Genomic DNA, 24292 nt, shown 5'->3' with positions numbered 1-24292 from the left:
GGCTATATGTCATTTTATTGCTCTCAGTCTCAGAGGATGTTCAATTCAAAGCAAAAACGTTTTCGTTTTTAATGGCATCAGTTACTCCATAACATGAGTTGGCTAGACGAATTAAGATTCAAGTGGAGAAGGCAATCCAATAGAGTATTTGTGATTTTGATGTGGTTGGAGCCAAATCTACTCATGCATTAGGGGAGTGCTTTGATGGAATTTCATGAGTGGGATAGTGAAAATTAATTTATAGTGGGACTGTGATTGAGCATGGCAATGGAACTGCCTGTGGTGGTGTCTTGCACAACATTTATGGGGAATTCTTGTTAGAATTTTTGCTAGTCTTGGTGTTTTACTCACGAGTCACGATGAATAATGGGCTATTCTGCAAGGGATTCAACATAAATGGTCTAGAGGGTTCAGGAAAATAGCTAGAGATTGAAACTGATTCTCAAGTGTTAGTGAATCTCCTCAACCATGGATGATTTCTCACTTCATTCTAACTTAAACATTGTCACTCAAACATCAAGTTCACCTTTCAAGAGCCTTTGATGTCATTTCCTCAAGTGAATAGCGAAGGGAATTAAGTAGCAGACACTCTAGTTAAGTTTAATCATAGTTTTAGGTAGTTAATGCAAGTTATTAATTTTGCTCCTAATATCATGTCAGCTGCCCTTATGGCAGATAGATCTGGTGTTACTTTCCATGAGGATATTAGTAATGCAGCTGTATTAGAAATTAGAATTGGCCTAGAGTGGTTATTTCTTGTATACCTCTGTTTAGCATAGACTTTGCATCGTGTAAAGCATCAATGAAAAATTTTAATTTTAATTTTATCTTCTTTTAGCCTCTCTAAGGGTGGTTTTTTTATTTAATCTATTTCCATGGCTTAGTTTTAGCTGTCTAACAAAATGATAGGGTAGGTCTTGAGAGATCACAACAGATTCTAAAACTAAAGTGGCTTAAAAGTTATATTGGTGGAATTTAATTAGAACATTATTTATAATGTTATTTAGCCTTTTTTAATTTGCTAAACACTAAATTGTGGCACTTAAACAGCTATTTAATCTAAGTTTCTTTAGTGTGTTAAGGCATATAATGAAAATGAAATGTAGTAGCCTTGTTTTTATCTTTTTCATAGCCTCTAATGGTAGTCGTTTAGACTATTTATGGTAAAGGTCTTGATAAAATTCTTCAAAAATATTTATGGGAGAAGAAAATAACAAAAAATTAAATAGACTTCTTCAGAAATTAAAATTATCTTATTATCTTACGCATAAGTTTTACAAAAGCTAATAAGAAAGAGTTTCTACATTTAGCTTATATTTATTTTTAACTTATAAAAAAAACTCATTTTATTTTCTTACAAATATCAAAAATAGACTTATATTTACAATATAATAAAAAAAAAGGTAATCATGACAATCGGTTCTATTCTATCAAAAGACATTGTTCAATAATTTAACTTGTAATCTTTTATTCATTTATTTAATCTCGGTCAAAGACTTCTTAGATTTTCATTGTGGACGAGAATCTTAACTCATTCTACAGTATTTGTGCCCCCTTACTTTTTTCGCAATGCACAACACCCGCGTTAAAGCAGCCAAATGAATGGTTAATATAATCAATTTTTTAACTATTACTTTAAAAAACACAATAAAAAATTAAAGTATATTATGTTAAAAATATAGTATTAAATGTTACTAATAATTTTATCGTAAATTTTCAATTTTGATGTTTATATGTGGTTAGTGTAACTGTTAATCAATTTTTTAACTATTACTTTAAAAAACACAATAAAAAAATTAAAGTATATTATGTTAAAAATATAGTATTAAATTTTACTAATAATTTTATCTTAAATTTTCAATTTTGATGTTTATATGTGGTTAGTGTAACTGTTAATGAGAAATCATAGTAAATATGATTTTTATAAAAATTAACAAACATATATGCATTATAATTTTTCTTTGAATGGTATTGGAAAAGATCTTTATACAATTAGTATATGAACTATTTCCATTTATTTGTAAGAAAATGCTGTTTATTTATTGACAAAATAGTTTATATAATAATAATAATATAAAATAATTTTATATTATCAATCAATCACATAAATAATAATACATATTAAATTTATTAACTTTCACATTAATTATCTCAAAAGCCATATTATATTATATTCTTTATAATTAACTATTATTGTTAAGATAACGAATAACAGAATTATTGTTCAGAAATGCTAATTAAATACTTTTTCCATCTCTTTTTTTTTCTTTTTGCTGAATGGGTTGGGCAAAAGCCCCAAACCCAAGAAATGGATTATGAAGAATTCAACATAGAATCACTCATAAACACTTCCTTTGTCACAGTACTAGCAAAAGAAGGGACTGCTTGAAAAAATATACAATCTAAGTTTAAAGAAAAACCAAACTTTGCAAATTTATTCGCTAAACAATTATCATCTCTGCCAATATGGCCAAAGGTGCAGCTTGTCAAACTTCCCTTCATCTTCCATATTTTCGAGATTTGTTCATGGAACTGATCCTCAGATTGAATACAATCATCAACAAGCATCACGGGGTGGAGACTATCAGCAGCAACATGCAAATGTTCCATTTTAGCCTCAGCTGCCATTTGGAGGCCATACATAATACCCCAAAGCTCAGCTTCAGGCACACTACAGAAACCCAATCTCCTAGAGAAGGCCCGGCCCTTATGAACTTACCATTTGAATCTCTCAAAACAGCATCACAAGAAGCCACCACAGCTTCACTAGACACAGCCACATCACATTTAAGAGTAGCACTCCCATACCTCTTGTTGTTTGCCCTAGCACAGTACATATCAGAGACCCCATCCGCTTTTAAACTAAGTTGTACTGTTTTGCATTTGTTATCCATTTTTGTTGGAAAGAGTACTCATTTCTCCTCCACCAAAGGCAGTCAAGCACAACACCAAAAACACTACTCCAAACCATTCCTTCCACCAGTTTGGAGTACTGCAGGTTCAAACTGAACCAATTCAGCAATTCAGAATAATACTTCCATCTTAATTAGTACAATAGTGATTAGGTAAATAATAAAAGAACTAATTAATATATGAGAGGTTGAAATATCAATAAATAAGGATATTCTTAAAAAAAGTAAAAAATAATTAATACATTTTTAATATTCAAAAGTTACAGATAAATTTTAAAAAAAAATATTTCAAAAGTAACAAATAAAATGGGAAAAAACAATCTTGAATTTATTCATTAAAAATGGGGGCATTTCTTCCTGTATCCCCGACCCCCTTTACATTTCGGATAACTTTTTTCATAATGTAAAAGGAATTCTGCTTGATTTTTATGGAGTGTAAGAAGCATCACCCAAAAAATGGGTGACCAAGGAGTAAGTTAGGCATATTGGGCTTTTTGTTGCATTCCTTTATCCCACCAAAAAAGAGAACATCAATAAAATATAAACATATTTTAGCAGGTGCACCTTTAAACAATAAGTTGGAAAATTATTTTTTTTAAAAGAAAATATAAATATTTTATATCTTAAAATTTTAAAATTAATTACTATTTTAAAAAATAATCAAGACAAACAATCATACCTTTTATTTAAAAAAAAAATCATACTTAAGAATGGTCGTTTATGATTTCATAAAAGATCATTTATGTCCATCTTTTCAAATGATCTGTGAATGAAAGGAAATCAAATTAATACACTATAATCTCAACCACCTGAGTAAGTTAATCAAAAACCAACTACTTAATTATCCAAATACACAATAATCTCAACTATACACACTAAGTGGATTGGTACTTTTCATTAGTTTTTAGGGTTAAATGCAACTCTATGGGACTGCAAAAGGTAGCCCAAGACACTTTGATTGTAGGGGTATTTTGGGTGTTGATAGATGCACCAAACATATTGTTTGTGCATCCGGCATTAAAACAAAATTCCAAAAATGCCCTTAAGTGTATATTGAGTTAATAGGTCAATTATGTTATAAAATAAATAATAGTATTATATATAATATTAAAATTTTTAATGTATATTTAATGTGCATATAAATTTTGTGATAATTAATTTTGATATAACTCATACGGATTAACTAATCCATTTTTTTTAATTTATTAATAAAATATTTTTTTAATAGTAATTTTTTTATTTATAAAATATTATTTTGATTTTTCAAAATATTTATTTTTTATTAAATAGTAATTTTTTTTAGTTGTAAGTATATTATTTTGATATAACTCATACGGATGAATTAATCTTTTTAAATCAATATCTCTAGTGCGCCCGGGTATTCTTTGCAATTGTTCTGGTGCCATCCTTGGTCGATTGAGATAGTCCATTCCAAAGGCCGGAAGAAGCTCGTGGCTTGAATGTGATTCCACTTTTGTGGTTAATGTCTTCTCTAACCATGCTGGTATTGCTTGGAAGTTGTTAAATAGATGGAAAAATTGTTTGTCTCTTTTGCATAGTTTTGATTTTAGAGTTTTCCACGTATATAGACAGAGAAACGTCTGTGCAAATTCTTTGGCTAACCATGACATTCATATTAGAACTTTTTTTTGGTCTGACACAGTCCTGTTGTTCTTCTGGGAGGACTTTAACAAAAATAAGCTAAACTTATCTTCTTCCAGATTTTCTTTTTGGTGTTCCCATATGGATTTGGTCTGGTCCCAATGTTTGTTTCTGTTTTCTCTTTGTTAATATAATTTAACCCTTGCTTGGTGGCAAGCCTTTAAAAAAAAAGTAAAATATGTTTGGTTGTTTATAAAATTTAAAAAATATTAATTTGGTTCTCATAAAAATTTTCTTATTAATTTGATTCCTATAAAAATAAAATATATTTTTTATGATCTTTAATGATAATTTTATTAGACGATTTTCTTAGGTGACTAACGGATTTTATTATTTTCTCTTTCTCAATCTTTTCAAACACATTTAACATTAAAACCCACTTTTGTTTTATATTCTTCCCTAATCTTATAAGAAATCACAAAAAAATCATTCAAGAAGTAATGAAAAATTGTAATTTTAAGAATTTTAGTAAAAAAAAATTATTTAATTCATTTTAAAAAATTTAATCGATATAAATTATTTAATTCATTTATGATCAAATTACGCGAATAAATCTGTTAATCATGTCAAATTACTATTTAACGAAATTATCAGACCATAAAAAATATGTTTTGTTTTTAGAGAGACTAACTTAATACGAAAAATTTTATAAAAATAAAATTAATATTTTTGAAATTTTACATGAATTACAAATATATTTTTTAAAAAAAACTATAAGCACTAAGTAGTCTTAAAATAATAATTAATATTATATATATAAAAGTTGACTCCATAAGTCCATAACCCATCAACCCCAACCCGTATAACATTCAGGTTAAACAAATTAGACTAAATAAATCTAACATTTAAATAAACCAACATTTTAACTTCTCTTAATTTGTTTGGGTTGCGGACCAAATTAATCCACATAAACACACAAGTTAAACACGTATGGCCTCTGCTCTTGTGGGGTATTAATTGTTTATCCAGAGACAGACATAAAAGTGATTGAATATGCAGGTATGGTGCGCACACCTAACTAATATTTTACGGTACTACATTTTGAATAATGCAAAAGGTTGGTTTAAACTTAAATATTTGTCTGACTCATTGAAGAAACAACTCATCTTTTTTCACCGATAACTTTGCCATGATAACTCTTAAAACGTGTGGTTGATTGGCAGAAGTTAGTAAAGGATTAGAAGGCAATAATTGAAGGTAGCAGCAGGAAACAAGATAAAGAATAAGAGATTGAGAAACTTCTTTATTTAAAACAGGCTGTTAATTGCCACTACTTTTTTATTAAATTATCTTAATTACTTAATTAATGAATGATAGTAGTAGTAAATAATTTGATTGCTTAAAGAAAGTAAATATTTTTGAAGTATTAACTATATTGTTTTATAAATTAATTTATTTCAATTTCTTGATTTTAAAGTACTTATTAGCACCAGCTGAAATATAAGCATTGTCGTGGCTATGTGTTTGTATTTTTATTTTACTATTATATTTTATTGTATGAAAATGTATATATTGAAATAATATATCTTATTATATATAAATTTATGTGCATATTAGTTTTAGTTTAATATGTTTTGTAATATATACATATTTTTACTTTTTATACATATTTTTATATTTATTTTATATATTTATCCATTTCTTTTATTTTTCTATTCACCACATATCTTACTTTAAAATATATATATATATATATATATATATATATATATATATATATATATATAAAATTATTAGAATTGAAGTATATGCAACCTAAGAGCAAAAGTAATTAAAAACCAAAATAAGAAGAACAAAATTCAACACATAACATAATATTATTACCATTTTAATATTTTACAAATGCATTTATGAAATAGAATAATATTTAAGTATGTATCATAAATAATTTGATCAAATATATATAAATAAACATGTATTTACAAATATAACATATTAATTTATCATATTATCATTACAAACAAAAAAACATAAGAAATAAAATTATTTATATATTATAAAACATATTCAACTAAAACTAATATACACATCAATTTACATATAATAAGAAATATTATTTCAATATATAAATTTGATCCAGTATAATATAATAAAATATAACAGTACAATAGAAATATGGACACATACACACGACATAAACACACCGAGGCATCACAACGCCTATGTTTTCACGAGTTGTAATAAGGGGTTTAAAAAAATTAAAGGAGAAATTCGGCTTGTAAATAAAGTGACCAAAAGGCTATCACCAAGTTGTGTTGTGTATGGGTAGCACCAAAGGCAATTGTTTCCTAACTCATTGAACTTGTATACGTTTATTCACAACCTGTTTTCGAACATAAACCATTTTTATATTATCCAATTTAACTGAAATTAAAATAATACTATTTGATGAATGATATGTGTCATTTTATTTAATAGGGGTAGAGATAAGTATAGAATTTTAAAAATAATATAGCAATCATTTTTAAAATAACGAAAATTTTCAAATGAAGAGAAAAGAACAGTAAGACCAATTCCTAATCAAGATTTGATGGTTTTAGTCGCATTTAGTAATTTAAATTAAACTCAAACTTAGCAAAATGGTCCAAATAAACTTCACCCTTCGGCTTATACTACTCATACTCATCATCATAATTACAAGATTCCTAATAATTGCATCTGCACTACTATTGCAAACCCCACATGTTTTCTCAAATTTTAAGCACCCGATATTGTATACCATCTTTCTCTTTCAGATCTCTATTTGGTGATTTCTTTTTACCTCTTATATTTACTTCCTTCGTTGGACATTGGTCATGGGGCCTCTAAATTAAACCAAGACACTTTGAATTAGAAAACTTTCTCTTCCTCTCATGTAAGATATGGGTCACTTTTTCCTACATGGTAATATATTTTGGCCTTTATTTATTTCTCCCATTGGATTAACCCACACCGAAAAGAGTGATATAAATCCAAATTCTCCTTTCACTATACAGGCAAAGAGGAGATGAACTTGGGTGTCTCTTGTTAGATATGGGTCACTTTCTCGTGCATGATAACATATTTTTGCTTTTCCCCGTTGATTAATCTTTTTTACTACAAATAGAGTAATATAAAATCCAAATTCTCCTTTCACTGTTGAGACAAAGAGAGTTGAATTTGGATTTTCTTCCGTCCAAGTGTTTCAAATTCAGGGGGGGATACAAAAAAAAAAGCTTGTTTAATTTTAGGTCCCCACCATGATCACTTTAGTTAAGATCATCAAGATTGGAGACTAGAGAAAAACAACAGCTTGCACATTTTTTTCGGAAACACGTATTAAGGTACACCATAGATATAAACCATAATTTGTGAAAAATAAAAAAATAAAACGATACTTGCAACAATCAAATAATAAAAAATATATAATGTGCTTGATATTGATAGGTATATAGTCAGGGTCATGTAAACTACTAGGCCATTGAGGCAGTGGCCTCATGCCTCCAATTTTTTTAGGGCGTGAATAATTTTATAATTTTTTTTATTAATTTGAAGTATTAAATGATAAATTTTATTATAATATGATATATTATATACTTTTATTTTTATTAATAAGACCAAAAATATTGTTGCTTCAAAAAAGACCACCGATATTAAATATATATGTAAGCATTATTATAAATAATTTAAGTATAATTTTATTTTTTATTTAAGAAAATCAAGAAAATTATTTTACATCTATTTTGGATCCTACCTCTTTCCTTCCTAAAAATTATTCAAATTAGTATAGAATTTAAATTTATAATTCATATATATGAAAAAAAAATATTTTGGTACAAATGTTGATGTCAAGTTCATATGCATTTAACTAAAATTATATTTGTATCAACCATTTTATACTTAAAGTACGTATTTAATTGAAATTCAATTTGAATACATTTTCAAATATTAAATCATGATCAATTTTTATTTGAATTCTAAAAATTGAAAAAATAATATATTACTCTTGATTTATTTTACAAATAAAGATATTGTAAAAATACATACTAAAAAAATTATACTCTAATTAAAGTATTACATTATATCAAAAGATTATTTTTTTCTAAAACATGTTTCTAAAATATTATTAATAGCACTTGTAATTATAATTATTGTAAAAAAATAAAAACTAAAATTATTTAAATCTTGTATAACATTACCTACGTCAAAGAATAATAGGTTGATAGAATTTGTGGTTTATATATTAAAAATAAAACATTAAAAATACTTAAATATTAAATTTTGATGAATATAGAAAAATAAATAAAATAATAATAATAAATTAAAATTTAAATATAAATTTAGTCTTAAATAAACACGGTCCTGCATATAGTATGCTAGAGACTATGAGTCTTTAATGTTTTTAATACACGTAGGGGCAAAAGGTCCACGCCCTACAATGGTCGTCCGAGAAGGCCCCAATACGTCAATAGGCCAATATGCATGCGAAGCTCAAACATTTTTCTGGGTTCCACCAAATTTAGAAAAATTAATGTATAGATGGTCCAAAATTATTATAGTCTCAATTAATCTTTATATAACACATAATTTGAGAGTTATTAATTATTTTCATAAATTAAAAAACTTATATATATATATTTTGGTGAAGACTATAAATATTTGATAGTTTACCTAACAATGTCTCTCTAATCAGACTATCTTCTTATACTTTTAGTTTAATCACACTTTTATGTCTATATTTTTAGTCTACGTCTCTTTTATTTATTTTTTATACCTTCAGGATGAAATTCATTGCACCAACTCAAATCACTTCAACTTTGAAACATTCATACACTACTGAGTGACAAAAATTAAGCTTGGTCGTAATATTATATTGATTGCCACTAGCACAATAAATGGAGATGAACTAGTGTGGGTGTGGAGACTCGTGCTTGTTCGTGGGCACACCTCTAGAAACATCGCTACATTGCTTTGTTATGTGAGAAAAGGTAATCCTTTTAGTGCATTTCAAATTATGCTTTGATTCGTGTTATGAATAATTCTTAAACCTCCTATTATATCCTCTTGCAAATCTTTCTCCTACTTTTTCTGATACGTTTTAAATACATTTTACACTTTCAAGATAAGAAAATTTGTAAGAAAATATAATAGAAGGATTTAGCATTACTCTTCGTGTAATATATTCCTTTGAAGAATAAAGAAATAAAATGAATTAGTTTGGCTGCGTTGTCCCATATCTCAATCCTAGCTAACATTAAGCAACCATGCCACAAATCCTGTAACATTTATTAGGAAGCAAAAATATATTTGCCATCAATTATCCAACCTAATGATCTATCAGTCACCTCACTTCTGAATTACACCATTAAACGAGAAGAAGACGTCTTCGTACACCTGTACCTAAAGACTCTCTTAGGTTGAGAAATTAAAAATATTTCTTGAAAAGTTTGTAAGAACAACTTTAATTATTATATTTCATTTATATATATAGTTTTTTAATTATTGAAATAAGTCTCCCATCTTAAATTTTCATTTAATAGCAAAAAATATGTAATGTAAAATTAATTTATATGAATTAACAAAGAAATAATTTATAAAGTATCTATATAAAAATGTGTGATGAAAATTATTTTTATTTTTTGTTTAAATAGTTGGTATGTTGCTGTAATGAAAATTAAAGAGACTAAAATTAATTGTATTTTTTATTGAGCTAAAATTAATAGTATGAGAATTTAAAATGTAATTAAAACTTTGCTCTACATATTTGAACTTCTTTTAGGTTTGAAAAGGCTCATTGATTGGCATCAATCACGACATGGACTTCTTCCATGTTCGACTGTTCGTTCTATAATCCATGTGATCGAACTTGGTAATTATTTTCAACTCAGAACCTGTTGTATCTTTGCTGGCACACGCAAACCTTGAGAAAACTTTGGACATGAAACAATTTCTTAAAAGGAAGAATAAGGATGTATTTTATTGTGTTTTTGTTTTTTGTTTTTAAAAATTATTTTATAAAATGTTTTTAGAATTATTTTTTAGAGAGTAATTAGGAGGTGGAGGGGATGAAATAAAATAAGGAAGAATATAAGTAATGAAAAATTACAAGTAAGAAATCAAAACAGTTTAAAGATATTTTTAAAAAAATTGAAAAAGAGATATATTAATTTTTTAAAATAAAAATATTCATATTAAACAATTTTTTATTTCATTAAAAAATAATTTTAAAAATAAACTACTAATTTCACGGGTTTTTCTAAATATAAATGCGTGTACATATTAAGAATGTTATTATACTAATTCATTTATTTATTATTAATATTTTTTTATGATCAAGAAAATCTAACTTCTACTAGTATATTTAAGGAATATAATTATTTATTAAATGCGTTTTGGACCTTGTTATGAAAAATAATTTATCTTATTTAAATATTCCTAAAAGAAAACCTCCATCTCTTTTATTGTCTTTTCTCTTCCAAATATCTCTTTTCCATTATTACTTTTTTTAAATAAAAAAAACCTCATATAATGTATCTCTTTCATTGTCCCTCCTCCCTTAGTATTCTTTTATTTTCAAAACTTAATCCTACCCAGTATGCCTGCTACTTGCGACTGCTAAGAATGTTTGTGGATTGAACTAAATCGGTTTTAATGATGAAAAACTTATTTGCTTATGAGAAAATAAAATGATAATCATAAATTTGTCTTTTTTCTTTAAATTTTTTATTTTTTGTTTTCTCTTATTTGTCTCTCATTTCAAACACCTAAAAAATATACTTCCTTTCTTTATAAATATATACTCACTTTTTTTCCATCTCATTTCAACTTCATTTTCTTTTCCTCACTATGTCAATGTCATTTATCATATATGTTACTTTTTTATAACAAAAAAAAAACATATCACTTTTTTTTTTACATTTTTTTGTTTATCTATTTCTCTTTTCCTTCTACTCAATTCATTTCAAAATAAAATAAATAGTTGTTTCCTTTTCTTTTTCCACGTTTTCATTTTGCATCCAGACATTATTGTGTCACTAGATGAAGATGATGAGCATAGATGGGCTTACGACAAAAACCGAAAGGGGTCATAAGAGTCCAACATATATTCCTTTTCAATCTGTCGTATATGTCAGTTATCATGATTCATGACCTTATCATCCAACTAATTAACTAATGTATCTATAGATTACGTAATACCTCGTCCATTAAATGGTTTTATTTATAAATTCAGTTGAAATGACTTTGTGTTGTATCTACAATTTCGAACATTACATTTCATCTTAGCATTGGCTGGATTGAAAAAGAATGCAACTAACAATGTTTTACATAATTGACGAATAATTTGATTCCTTACGCACATAAACATGTTGACGAGAAATCCACTGTTAATTTAATTGGATAAATGGCAAAACTTTCTTAGAAGACAAAACCCACTCTTAATTTATACCACAAAAAGGAATTAACATTGGGTGAGGACTAGAAAAGGGAATGCAGGCAAAGGGTGGACCTTGTTTTAGGTGAGAGTTGATTTTCAATTTCAATTACATTTTGCTGTAATGGGGTACAAGGTACTAGAGTGTATATAAATGGATTGTTTGGACTTAGTGGAAAGTCAAGAGACTGTGGGTCTTAGTTTAGTCCTATGCCACGGATGGTTAACGTAATTCATGGGCCACACTTTTTTATTGGAGCATTAATTGCCATAGTTGGTTGGACAAAAAAAAGAAGACCTATAAGTATAAATTTGTCGTGTAAAATCGCAAAGAATTTAATTTTCATAAAAAATGGTAAATATTTTTTTATCTTTATACATTATCAATTTGAATAGATTTCTATCCTGTCAATAAATGAGAGTTTATCTTATATTTATATTATTATTATAAACTAAATAATTTATGATAATATGATTATAAAATGCAATGTAAACAGTTTTGACATTAACTTGAAACAGTGAAACCTTGTTTAGTGCAAATTTTGTTGAATAGTTCTGAACAGCTGTTTTCTACTAGAGAGATGCAGTGTGATGTTTTCCCTTTAAATTTAGGTAACAGCATAGCATAGCAATACTTGTCCCTGAGAATGGCTCCTCCATATCCCTCCCTGCTCATTCTCCTATTTTTGTTGACAAGCCAAGTTACTTGTTATGGTTCAGAGAAGGAAAAGAGTAAAACTTTCATAATCCAAGTCCAGCACGAAGCCAAGCCTTCCATATTCCCAACCCACAAACACTGGTACGACTCCTCCCTCTCTTCCATCTCCACCACCGCTTCTGTTATCCACACCTACCACACCGTTTTCCACGGCTTCTCCGCAAAGCTCTCACCTTCCGAGGCACAGAAGCTTCAATCTCTCGCCCACGTCATCACTCTCATACCCGAACAGCTTCGCTCGCCTCACACCACCCGCTCCCCTGAGTTTCTCGGCTTAACCACCGCCGACAGAACCGGGTTGCTCCACGAGACCGATTTCGGCTCCGATCTCGTCATCGGAGTCATCGACACCGGAATCTGGCCGGAGCGACAGAGCTTCAACGACCGCGGCCTCGGCCCCGTTCCCTCCAAATGGAAGGGCAAGTGCGTCGCCGGAGAAAATTTTCCGGCAAGTTCGTGCAACCGGAAACTCATCGGCGCGAGGTGGTTCTCAGGCGGATACGAAGCCACCCACGGGAAGATGAACGAGACCACTGAGTTCCGCTCGCCAAGAGACTCCGACGGCCACGGCACGCACACTGCGTCGATCGCCGCCGGGAGGTACGTCTCTCAGGCGTCCACGTTGGGGTACGCGAAGGGCGTCGCCGCCGGCATGGCGCCGAAGGCGCGGCTCGCGGTGTATAAAGTCTGCTGGAGCGACGGCTGCTACGACTCCGACATCCTCGCTGCCTTCGACGCCGCCGTGTCCGACGGCGTCGACGTGGCGTCGCTCAGCGTCGGAGGTGTTGTGGTGCCTTACCACCTCGATGTCATTGCTATTGGCGCCTTCGGCGCCGCCTCCGCCGGCGTTTTTGTCTCTGCCTCCGCTGGCAACGGCGGTCCCGGCGGACTCACGGTGACCAATGTGGCGCCGTGGGTGACCACCGTCGGTGCCGGAACGTTAGACCGAGATTTTCCGGCGAATGTGAAGCTTGGAAATGGAAAAATAGTACCTGGAATTAGTATTTATGGTGGACCGGGTCTAACTCCGGGTCGAATGTACCCGATTGTGTATGCAGGTGTTGGACAATTTGGCGGCGGCGGTGGAAGTGGTGGTGTTGATGGTTATTCATCGTCACTTTGTTTAGAAGGTTCCTTAGATCCTAAGTTTGTAAAAGGAAAAATTGTTGTGTGTGATAGAGGCATTAATTCAAGAGCTGCTAAAGGTGAGGAAGTTAAGAAAAATGGAGGGGTTGGCATGATTTTGGCAAATGGTGTATTTGATGGTGAAGGATTAGTAGCTGATTGCCATGTATTACCTGCCACGGCAGTTGGCGCCACCGGCGGCGATGAGATACGGAGTTACATTGGGAATTCGCGGACTCCGGCCACCGCGACAATCGTGTTCAAGGGGACAAGGCTAGGGGTTAGGCCAGCACCTGTGGTGGCATCATTTTCAGCAAGAGGGCCAAACCCTGAGTCCCCAGAGATTTTGAAGCCTGATGTTATAGCTCCAGGATTGAACATTCTTGCAGCTTGGCCTGATCATGTTGGACCCTCTGGGGTACCCTCTGATGGGCGTAGGACTGAGTTTAACATCCTCTCTGGGACTTCAATGGCTTGTCCTCATGTTTCTGGTTTGGCTGCTTTGTTGAAAGCAGCACATCCTGATTGGAGTCCTGCTGCCATTAGGTCTGCTTTGATGACCACTGCTTACACTGTGGACAACAAGGGTGATCCCATGTTGGATGAGTCCACTGGGAATGTTTCATCAGTGTTTGATTATGGTGCTGGCCATGTTCATCCAGTGAAGGCCATGAACCCTGGATTGGTTTATGATATCTCCACTTCTGATTATGTGAATTTCTTGTGCAATTCAAATTACACCACCAACACTATCCATGTCATTACTAGGAGGAATGCTGATTGCAGTGGGGCTAAAAGAGCAGGACATTCTGGGAACCTGAATTACCCTTCATTGTCTGCAGTGTTTCAGCTATATGGAAAGAAGAGAATGGCTACACATTTTATTAGGACTGTGACCAATGTTGGGGACCCTAATTCAGTGTACAAGGTCACCATTAAGCCGCCGCGTGGAACGGTGGTCACAGTGAAGCCAGACACCTTGAATTTCAGGAGGGTGGGACAGAAGTTGAACTTTCTTGTTAGGGTTCAGATTAGGGCTGTTAAGCTTTCTCCTGGAGGTTCTAGTGTGAAGAGTGGCTCCATAGTTTGGTCTGATGGGAAGCACACTGTCACAAGTCCCTTGGTTGTGACAATGCAGCAGCCTCTGGATTAGAGTTTGAGGTTTTGGGTGTAGAAATTTTGGGTTTTTATCCATCATGGATATCTTATAAAAAAGTTAGCTCTATATGCTTAATAGAGAATGTGTTTGTGAAGGTGTTCTGTTTGTAAGAACTGGTGGAAGGATGGTTTGTTAGAAAGAGCGTGATGCCGCTCTGCCAAAAGGGGGAAAAGTTATTATCATAGTCAAAGGTATGGTGGAAGCATATCTTTCATGTTGTATAATTAAGAATGTTTGTAGAAAATGTTGTGTTTAGAAGAGGATAAGTATATTTGGAAGGTTCCTTTCCTTTTTGAGTGATGCTGTATGTTGAATCTTTTGAAATTGTTTAATATCTTGTTCAGTCAAATCTTTGGTAAACCCATGTGGATAGAGACGGTAGTGTTTTATACTGCAAGAAACTCAGCTGGTTGAAGCAACCAAATCCTAAAATAAGTACTTGTTGCTTTAAATCGGAAAGAATTGATTTTGATAGAATTATTTTTGAATTGTAAAATGATTGATTGACATATGTATTTAAATTTATTTTAATAATACATTTAACATTAAAATGAGTCTATGATATAGAAAATTCGTTATGGTGTAAAACAGTCCATAGGACAGAAGCCTGATCATGACAAGAAGACAAAATAACTAGACAAATATTTGGGGTTGTCTTATTTTATTTCTTTTTATCCTGCATTTATCACGTGATTGCAACCGTGCGATAAATCCATGGCAGGATCTATCAGGATAGATGTGCATTATCTGATAGGTGAAAAATAGAAATCACGTATTCAGAGGTGTATCTCATTCTAAAATTTTAAGATCAACAAGTATTACAATATAGTTAAACCGTAGATATCAGAATTCTAAAGTTTGCATATTAGTCACCTTGTAAGCAATAAATGAAAGATTGCGTATTGAATTCTTATATAATATTTCATATGTATAATACGGATTCAAAAACTAAATAAAATGTGTATAATTCAGATTAATTAACAATATCCAATGATCATTAATATAGTCACCCTAGTTTTTCTTTTCTTTTATACACGAAAAGTTTAAATGAGTTGAATATAAAGACATCTTTTCTTTTATACATGAGATGAGTTGAATATAAAAGCAGGTGAACATATATCTTAATACTCATTAAGTATTTTATAAAATTATTTATCGATCATTTATTAACAAGGTTCTTGCATTGCCAGTGGGATTGGAGTCTACATTCTTGTTAAGATGTGAATTTCATTCTTATTAATGGAACTAATTTTTGTTAATTAACCAATGTTGTCTAGTTTGACAGAAGACAGTGAAAAATAAAAATAATAAAATTTGACCATAATGTATAGATGTAAAAACTTTTAGCTCACCTAGTTCTTCTAAGATTCCCAATAAAATGTACACGGCTTGTCGTACTGAGAATTCAAATTCGCGGATGCATCAAAACTGAAAATTGGCCATGCAATGACGCAAGACAATCTGCATTCAAATGATGAAGGTTGAATTGAAATTTTGAAAAGCTAATTTAGACGTTCCAACAAAGCTTCTTAGCTGGAAAAAAAGAAAGAAAGTATCATTTGAAAAGAAATTGGTTTGCCAACCGTGGCCCAACATCATGAGAATTCTTTTCAAGCTGCTTGTCGCGTGTGTATCAATAGGTTCCCTATTGTCTTTTGCTTTTTTCCTTCTTAAAATCTCTAAACACAAAAGCAATACAAAAAGGATCTCTTATATTATGTGGATATAATAGGAAAGCACCCCTTGGTGTTTTACTTTTTTCAATTCAAATGGAGAGGGAGAAAAAAAAAACTTCTTTTTTGGATTAAAAATATTAAAAGACACGAACGAAAGGAATTGTTAGTTAGAAATGGAAATTAAAATAGGCATTTGAATTTGATTCCCTTAAAGTGAAGGTTGTAAGTGTAACAATGAAAAGCTATGTAAAATTGTATAACTGTTAATGTGAAAACTATCAATTGAGATGGAAATAAAACACATGTATCACAACCATGATAAAATTTATTTCATTGATTTTTTTTATCAATAATTATATTTGTGTGGATTCTCTTTGGAAAAATTTTAATAGGAGAGATACATACAAAAAGCAAGATAAGTATGCTAAATTTTATCACTAAACCTCTTTAAAATTTACCACACCTATTTTTCTGTGTGTATTTTTCTTCCACTGGAAAAAATACACGCTCGTTAAAGTTTTGCATTTTACCTTTTATATCACTCCACTCACTTTAACAAAGTCAAATTTGATTTTTGTAGAACCTTACACCCATTAACAGGATATGTGTGACCCTCAGCCTATTAAGAGTTGGGCAGCTCATTCAAAAGAAGAAAAAGATACATGAAACTCTGCTTTAGACATTTTTTAGCGTATCTTTATTGTTTATAGCTATCAGTATAAACTTAATTATTTCTCTGACTTGAAAAAATCTTTAAAAAAAATAAAAAATGACCAGATGAAAAATAGAAAGAATTGAAAACTAAGTATTCTGATGCCAATAACAAAATGGGCTGAACTGAAGCACTTAGCCCAACGGTGTTTACTACTAACCGGGACACTTCTACAATCCTACAAACACCATTAAAATGAAACAGATTTTTGGACATAATAAGTTTGATAAGTTGGATAATAGCATGCCCAAAATGTTCTATTGGCCCAAAATTTGCTATTAAATTAAGCATAGTTGTATGGGCCGCAATTTCTTAAGTTCTTATGTCTTTTCAGCTTCTTGACCCGTAAAGCAACTTCTCCATCTAAGAAAAAAAGTCATTTGCTAAATATCAGATTTCATATAATTGAATAAGAAATTTGCCATCTGTACTTTTCTTTGAAGCCTTCAGTCAAAGTATAGTTTAATTGGTGTTAACTTCTCATTAAAAAAAGCTTCACATTTAAATTTTCGGTAGGAATTTCTAATTTTATGTTGATACGTAATATATCATAAAGTTGCATCCTCGCATTAGGGAAATTAACAATTACCTTGAGTGATGGTCTAAGATGCAAATCTGAGCAGTAAAATTAAGAGAGTGTACTTGCATTTTATTATTTCAGATTGTAACTATCGACTATTTTAGTATTAGATTATTTAATATCTAGTCCATAACTTTATAAAAGGTCATTTATTTTACTTTTACTATTTTTTTATAAAAAAAAAATAAAGTTTAAAACCATTGCTGTTTTATAAGGTAAACTACTAAATTAAAAGAAACTAATACGAGCAGCTCTTCCGCGTGTTGGATTTTTTTGTTTTTTTTTTATAATGCATTGCGAGTATAAAACGTGTTTCGAATTAATAAAGTTCATACACAAATTTCTCTATAATAATGCCAGTGAGATTTTATTTTCTTTCAATATCAACAAGTACATTAATAAATGCGGAAGTGTTAAATGTTTGGAGTGGGACACTAAACATTATAAATACGACATACTAAAGTTTCATGGAATTTATCTACGTCTCATCTCATTTTGCTGGAACTTCGTATCATTTTGAAAAGATTTCATGACCCAATAAAGCTTTTTCACATACTCCCTTTATCTTAAAATAATTACAATATAAATTCATATATAAATTAAGAAATATAAAGTTGTATGATTATACTATCATTTTATTTCATTAGCGATCTTCTATTTTGTTATGACATCCAAAAAATAAAATTAAAATGAAAACAATAGTAAATATATTTTCAATTCTTAATAGAAAAATAAATTATTAACAATATAAATAATTTTACATCATCATTCAATCATAAATTATGATATAGGTAATAATATATAGGTAATAATATATAATTGGTTGAGTGAGTAAACTTATTTTACCATGTTAGTGTATTAAACTTTGTTTTGATCTATTTGATAGACAGAAAAAATAGATCATTGGATAAAAAAAAGGATATTTAAATTAAAATAGTGTATAAGAAGTATGAGATTGAAACACACTCTAATTTTTTAACTTTGCCCTCCTCCTACCCTCTATTTCTACTTAACTAAGCAAATGTTTAATATTTTGAATAATGTAAAATAAAAGCAAAACTTCTAAAACAGAAACTAATTTTGTTAAGAGAAAAGAAAATAATAAGATGTGACTAATGTATTTTTGTGGCTTCATCCTCTGATATTACTCATGTAATATATACAACATGGGTGATCAATTTTTGCCATAGGAAGCATGAATTAATGTGTTTGACCAAAATAGCATGGTGCAAGCCTACAAGGTAAAGATAGCGGTGGTTGTGGGCCTTCATGTTGGTGCTTCAAAGTATGCATTTACGATTAAGAGGTGAAAAACAAGACGAACATTAATCTTATCTTCAATTAGATATAGTGATAACCCATATAATATAAGAGCCCAGACCGGGATGACAAATTTTGTGGGTACCATCATCACTTTCACCACCAAGGTGTAAATTTGGACGTCATCACTATCATGGACTGAGAAAGCAACACAATAGTTCTATGAGAACTGTACCAGTAATTTAGTGGAAGACCTCGTGTAGGACCAAAAAAAAAAATGGAAGATTCGTGTATTTTGTTAAGGGGGGAGCGTGTCTGTCCTCAATTTGGATTTTTGCATCAAATTGCATCGCCGAAAAGGACAAAACATCTATTTAATTAGTCATGAGAAAAGTTTGAAGTGTCCCATTTTTACCCACGCAAATATCAATGACTACTTTCAATCGGTGCTACATGAACATGAGTGTTGCACATCAATTAATATTAGTGCCAATGGAATCAAAGAGTTTGGAAGATAATTAATTAGATTGAGTGAACTCGGTGTTGTGTGTAGTGCGACAATTAAGTTTAAAAATATCAACTTGATCAACCACTTGTCCAATGGCGTAAAAGTTGATTAAATTGTAAACTAGAAAGGATTTGTCTATGATCGGTGATTACTAGTGAGGCGATTATGTAAATTTGTGGGCATTTATCTTTTCGCTTTTCGTGAGTTAACTTAACTTTCTCCACCTTATTTTTTAAGAGGAGAATATTAGTAGTTTCTTTTCATTAGTTATGAATAATATATTTGTACTTATCAAAATTTAGAGCCAACAAATATTAGGGTAGACGTGACTAAAGTGAATTTTTGGACTACACCTCGAATGAGAGTAATCTTTATTAGGAGGACAAGAAAAATAAATTACAAAACAAATGACTCTGCACTCAAGTAAATATATGACTTAGAAGAATAAGAAAGTATGAATACACAAGCACGCTAGCAGGTGTGCATATGTGTATGTGTGTTCAAGATGTGTTAAGGGTTTGATGGAACCTAGTATTTATAAGAGTAGAATGGAGTTATGAAACCTTGTTCATAGGGGTTGATATAGCCCTTACAAATAATTATCGGTTTGTAGATAATAGCCGATAACTTATAAATAAAGTTAGAGATAATATAGCTTAAAGATAAAAACTAACAGATAATTTAGCATTTACCAATCATGTGAATCATATGTGACTTGTAGATAATTGAATATTTGTCAAGAGATAAAGTGGTTACGATATATTTAAATAATTAAGAAGTCAGAGATAACATGTCCATAGGGGAGTTTAGCTATTAAGGATCAAATATCTATATTTTTGTGTCAAGAGTGATATAAAAGATGAACACGTGAGCGGTTAAGTATCCTTTGTGGACCTAAACGGAATAATATCATAAGCGATTTTTTGTTTAAAAAAAACTATTTCAGCATTTTATCAGCCCAATAACGACTAAACATACTTTCTTTAAGCAACTAGCTAGGAATATCATATAATATTCCAAAATTAATTCATAGGAAGTGGCGAACTTTCTTCTAATATGGCATATTGACATTGTCTGAAAAAATAACAGTGGAGCTCACATTTGACTCTTTATGCAGTACTATATGACAAGTGAGTTTTAAAAAAAATATCAACTTGATCAACAAATCAACAAATCCTAGTGGCGTAAAAGACAATAAAGTAAAGTAGGACTTAATTATAAGGATTTGTTGACAATTGATCCGGTGATTACAAGTGAGACGTTAGTGTAGATTTATGTGCATCTATATTCTGCTTTTCTCTATTTTTAAAGTTTCTGTTTAAGGAAAAAGTAATGTATAGTTTGGAATTACCACGTGTTTATGATTTTGATTAATCTTAATATACTATATAAACAAGCTTTATTAATTAATTTATTTTTGTAAATTAAAAAATGTAACTACATATCATATAAATATTGATGATATTATAAACACATCGTAAATCTAGACAACAAAATAATTTTTTCCGTGTAAGGAAGAATATTACTTATTTCTGTTGGTAATGAATTGCACGTGATTAAAAAAAAATTAAAGAAACTATTTAAACCTTATTTTTTTTATTTTTATAGCTCAAGAATTATCAACCATAAGCTAGCTGCGAATACCGTGAAATTCCAGAACTAATGCATAGGAAGTGACGAACTCATAATATATTGCATCATCTTAAAAATTTAAATAAGAAACTTTGGAGTCTCTATTTTTGTTTATTTGCCCTTTGTTTTTGAAGGAAGGAAATAGTAAAAAAAAGTTGTTTAGAATCATAATCAGTAGCCTCCCGTTTCAGGCACTCTCTAAACAATATTAACAACAAAAGCTAATTAATCATGAAAATCGAACTTGTTTTGCCCTTGTTTGGTTAACTTCACTCACATGTAACTTGAATCGTTGTATTCTAGTGAACAATTATAAACAATTAATAATTCTCAGTTAAATACAGGTCACTTCAACAGCACATGAATAAATGAATGCTATCCTTTTCCTAGTTTCCTCAATGTTATGAAACAAGACTCGTTTCTAATTAAATTAATAGATAGTGGATTGAGAATGGGCCATAGTTGTTTTTATTTCAAGTTCCAACCCAGCCCATGGACCACCCATTTGTTGCCTTCGTACGGGAGACAGCTGCTAAGTGGGCCCCCAATGGGTCTGGTGGGACCACATATGACGATGTTTATTTTTTTTATCAATTGATAACAGCCGTTGAAATCTCAGTCATAGGTCAGCAACGCGAGACAAAGGCAACACACTGCGGATGTTTTGTTCTAGTGTCTTGGCAGAGAACTTATTAAGTAATCTTAGACTATTCCTCAGTCTTGATCAATTTTTATATAACATTTTATAAATAAATAATAATTTTTCATTTTATAATATATGACTTTTAAAGTTTTTTTATAAGTATTAAGAAATATAATTAGTTGAATATTAAAAGAAAATATTAAAAAATTTCTTAATATATCATCCATCTCTCTTTAATTAATAACTCATTTACTTTTCTTATACAGTAGTGTCACTAAGTATATATTAAGGATAATCTTGAAAAAAATTATTTAATATAATATAAATTTTATAAAATAACATGGGAAGATAATTTAAGATCCCCTTATACTTATACTTGAACACTTGGTTCACCCACTTGCCCACTTGATCATAATGATGTTTCATTGTCTAATTGAACCAACCAAATATACAATGCGATAAACGTACCTCTTTTGACAAAAATAAGCGTGTACTCCACGTGTCGAAGTTGATAAGGTCAAACTGTAGTTTACTCGCTTCTTTGAATCTGAGCTAATAGGAGTATTTGATATTTGATACAGTTAATCAGTGACGGGAGCATTTTGTTTCTAATTTTTTGTCTTGACCAACTTTTGGTTCGCGGTTAGGTAAATTTCACGTAAAATTGTTAGAATTTTTACGATTAAAAAAACATGACATTTTATGTAAAATTTAAATTGTGATTTACTATTGAGAGTTGGTGTAAGACTCATCATCTTCTGTGGTTATATATTACTTAATTCTATAGTTTTTGGTTTTCCATCTGGGATTTAAACGTGTGACTTAAAATGATTTGTGATATAGCTAGCCATTGATTGAGTTATTATTAGAAGTGGAATTACGTCTCGTACTGTTTTGACCTTAATTAGTTTTAAATGGGCATGGAAATTAATGATGCTTTCCACTATTATAGTACTTTGGGTTGATCCCTGAATAATGAAGATGGCGGTTGAGAAGGCTTTCTCAGGTGAACCTATATGCTTCCGTCTTCCCAAAATTCAGGAATCGCATGTGGTTGTGAGTTGTGACAAACCTTTCGTTTCTTCCTTTGACTGACACATATAATACTTCCATTGTTTGAAGAATCCCAGAGAAAAAGAAAACAAAGTGCATTGAAACACAAAGAAAACAATCAAAGGAAAATATTGTAAATAATGTGCAATTGAATTAAGGATAAATTACAATTTTATTTCTTTAATTTCTCAAATTGATAATTTTAGTCCTTTTAATTTTCATTTATAATATTTCGTTCATATAATTTTTTAAAAAAAATATTTTTAATCTTTCCATCAATTTGAGATCAACATCACCTCCTCACTTTTTCATTGAACTTCACCGTTACACTTGAGCTTCCGAAGAGAGGACTTGTTGGGAGGATTCACTGAGAGGACTTGGTAAGTCTGATTGGTGAAGGAAAAACTCAATCTATTGTTTGTTGTAACAATTTTTATTTTCGATTTGGTTCTTGTTATTTTTTTCGATTGAATGATTGATTTGGAAGATTAGTGTGAAAAGGGAGTGAGAATTTGTGATTGTAATAAAGAGAGGGACTGAATTTGTTGATGAGTGGTGAGATTGAAGCAATGATGTGTGTGGGGAAGGAGAATGCTTGAACACTGGATGATGAGTCTAGGAGCAAGTAGTGTTAACAGAAGTGGTCAATGTTAAAAGTGCAACGGTTAATGGAAGCTAACTGAGTAAGGATCAAAATCATCATTTTTTTAAATCTATAGAACAAATGTTATAATTAAAAAAAAATTAGGATCACTTATTTCAAAAACTAGAAAGATTAAAATTACAATTTCATTTTGAATTAAAGAATCTTGAATTAATAAGAATTTGCAGAAATAAGACAGATAGAAGGAAAAAATAAAAATAGTGATTCTCCTCATTTTTCTTAAGTATATTATTATCCACACCCTCTATCACTATGTCAATCTTAATAGATTAATAATTCTCTTCATAAGTATTTTTGTAAATATCCATTAAATTTGAATCTAATTAACTATAAAAAAAGAATCAATTATGTTTGAGTTAAAAACATTTACAAAGTGGTGAAATTTTAACTTGAAATTAAGATATTATTTAAAATTAAACAGACACACATGATTAAAGATTACGAGTCCATTTGTTTTAAATTTATTTTAAGAAAAACATTTTTTTAGTAAAATAAGAAAATTTTAATGTGTTTGTGTAAATTTTTTTCTTTTAAAAAAATATTTTTCTGATTTTTTTAAGAAGCAGATTCTATTTATCTCTTAAAGAAATACTTTTTT

At 30.3% G+C, this 24292-nt stretch overlaps 1 protein-coding gene across 1 annotated transcript; it reads left to right on the top strand.

Moving 5' to 3' along the window:
- The first annotated feature begins 12477 nt into the window (after positions 1-12477).
- LOC100819529 (subtilisin-like protease SBT1.5) lies at positions 12478-15315 on the top strand. Its single transcript, XM_003528685.5, has one exon. The coding sequence runs from the start codon at positions 12612-12614 to the stop codon at positions 14958-14960; it is 2349 nt and encodes a 782-aa protein (XP_003528733.1). The 5' UTR covers positions 12478-12611; the 3' UTR covers positions 14961-15315.
- Positions 15316-24292: the final 8977 nt, after the last annotated feature.

Source organism: Glycine max, chromosome 7 (assembly GCF_000004515.6).
Source record: "Glycine max cultivar Williams 82 chromosome 7, Glycine_max_v4.0, whole genome shotgun sequence".
In the NCBI taxonomy this organism is placed as follows: Eukaryota; Viridiplantae; Streptophyta; class Magnoliopsida; order Fabales; family Fabaceae; genus Glycine; species Glycine max.
The sequence above is the reverse complement of the archived record's forward strand: the minus strand, read 5'-3'. Positions and strand labels throughout refer to the sequence as shown.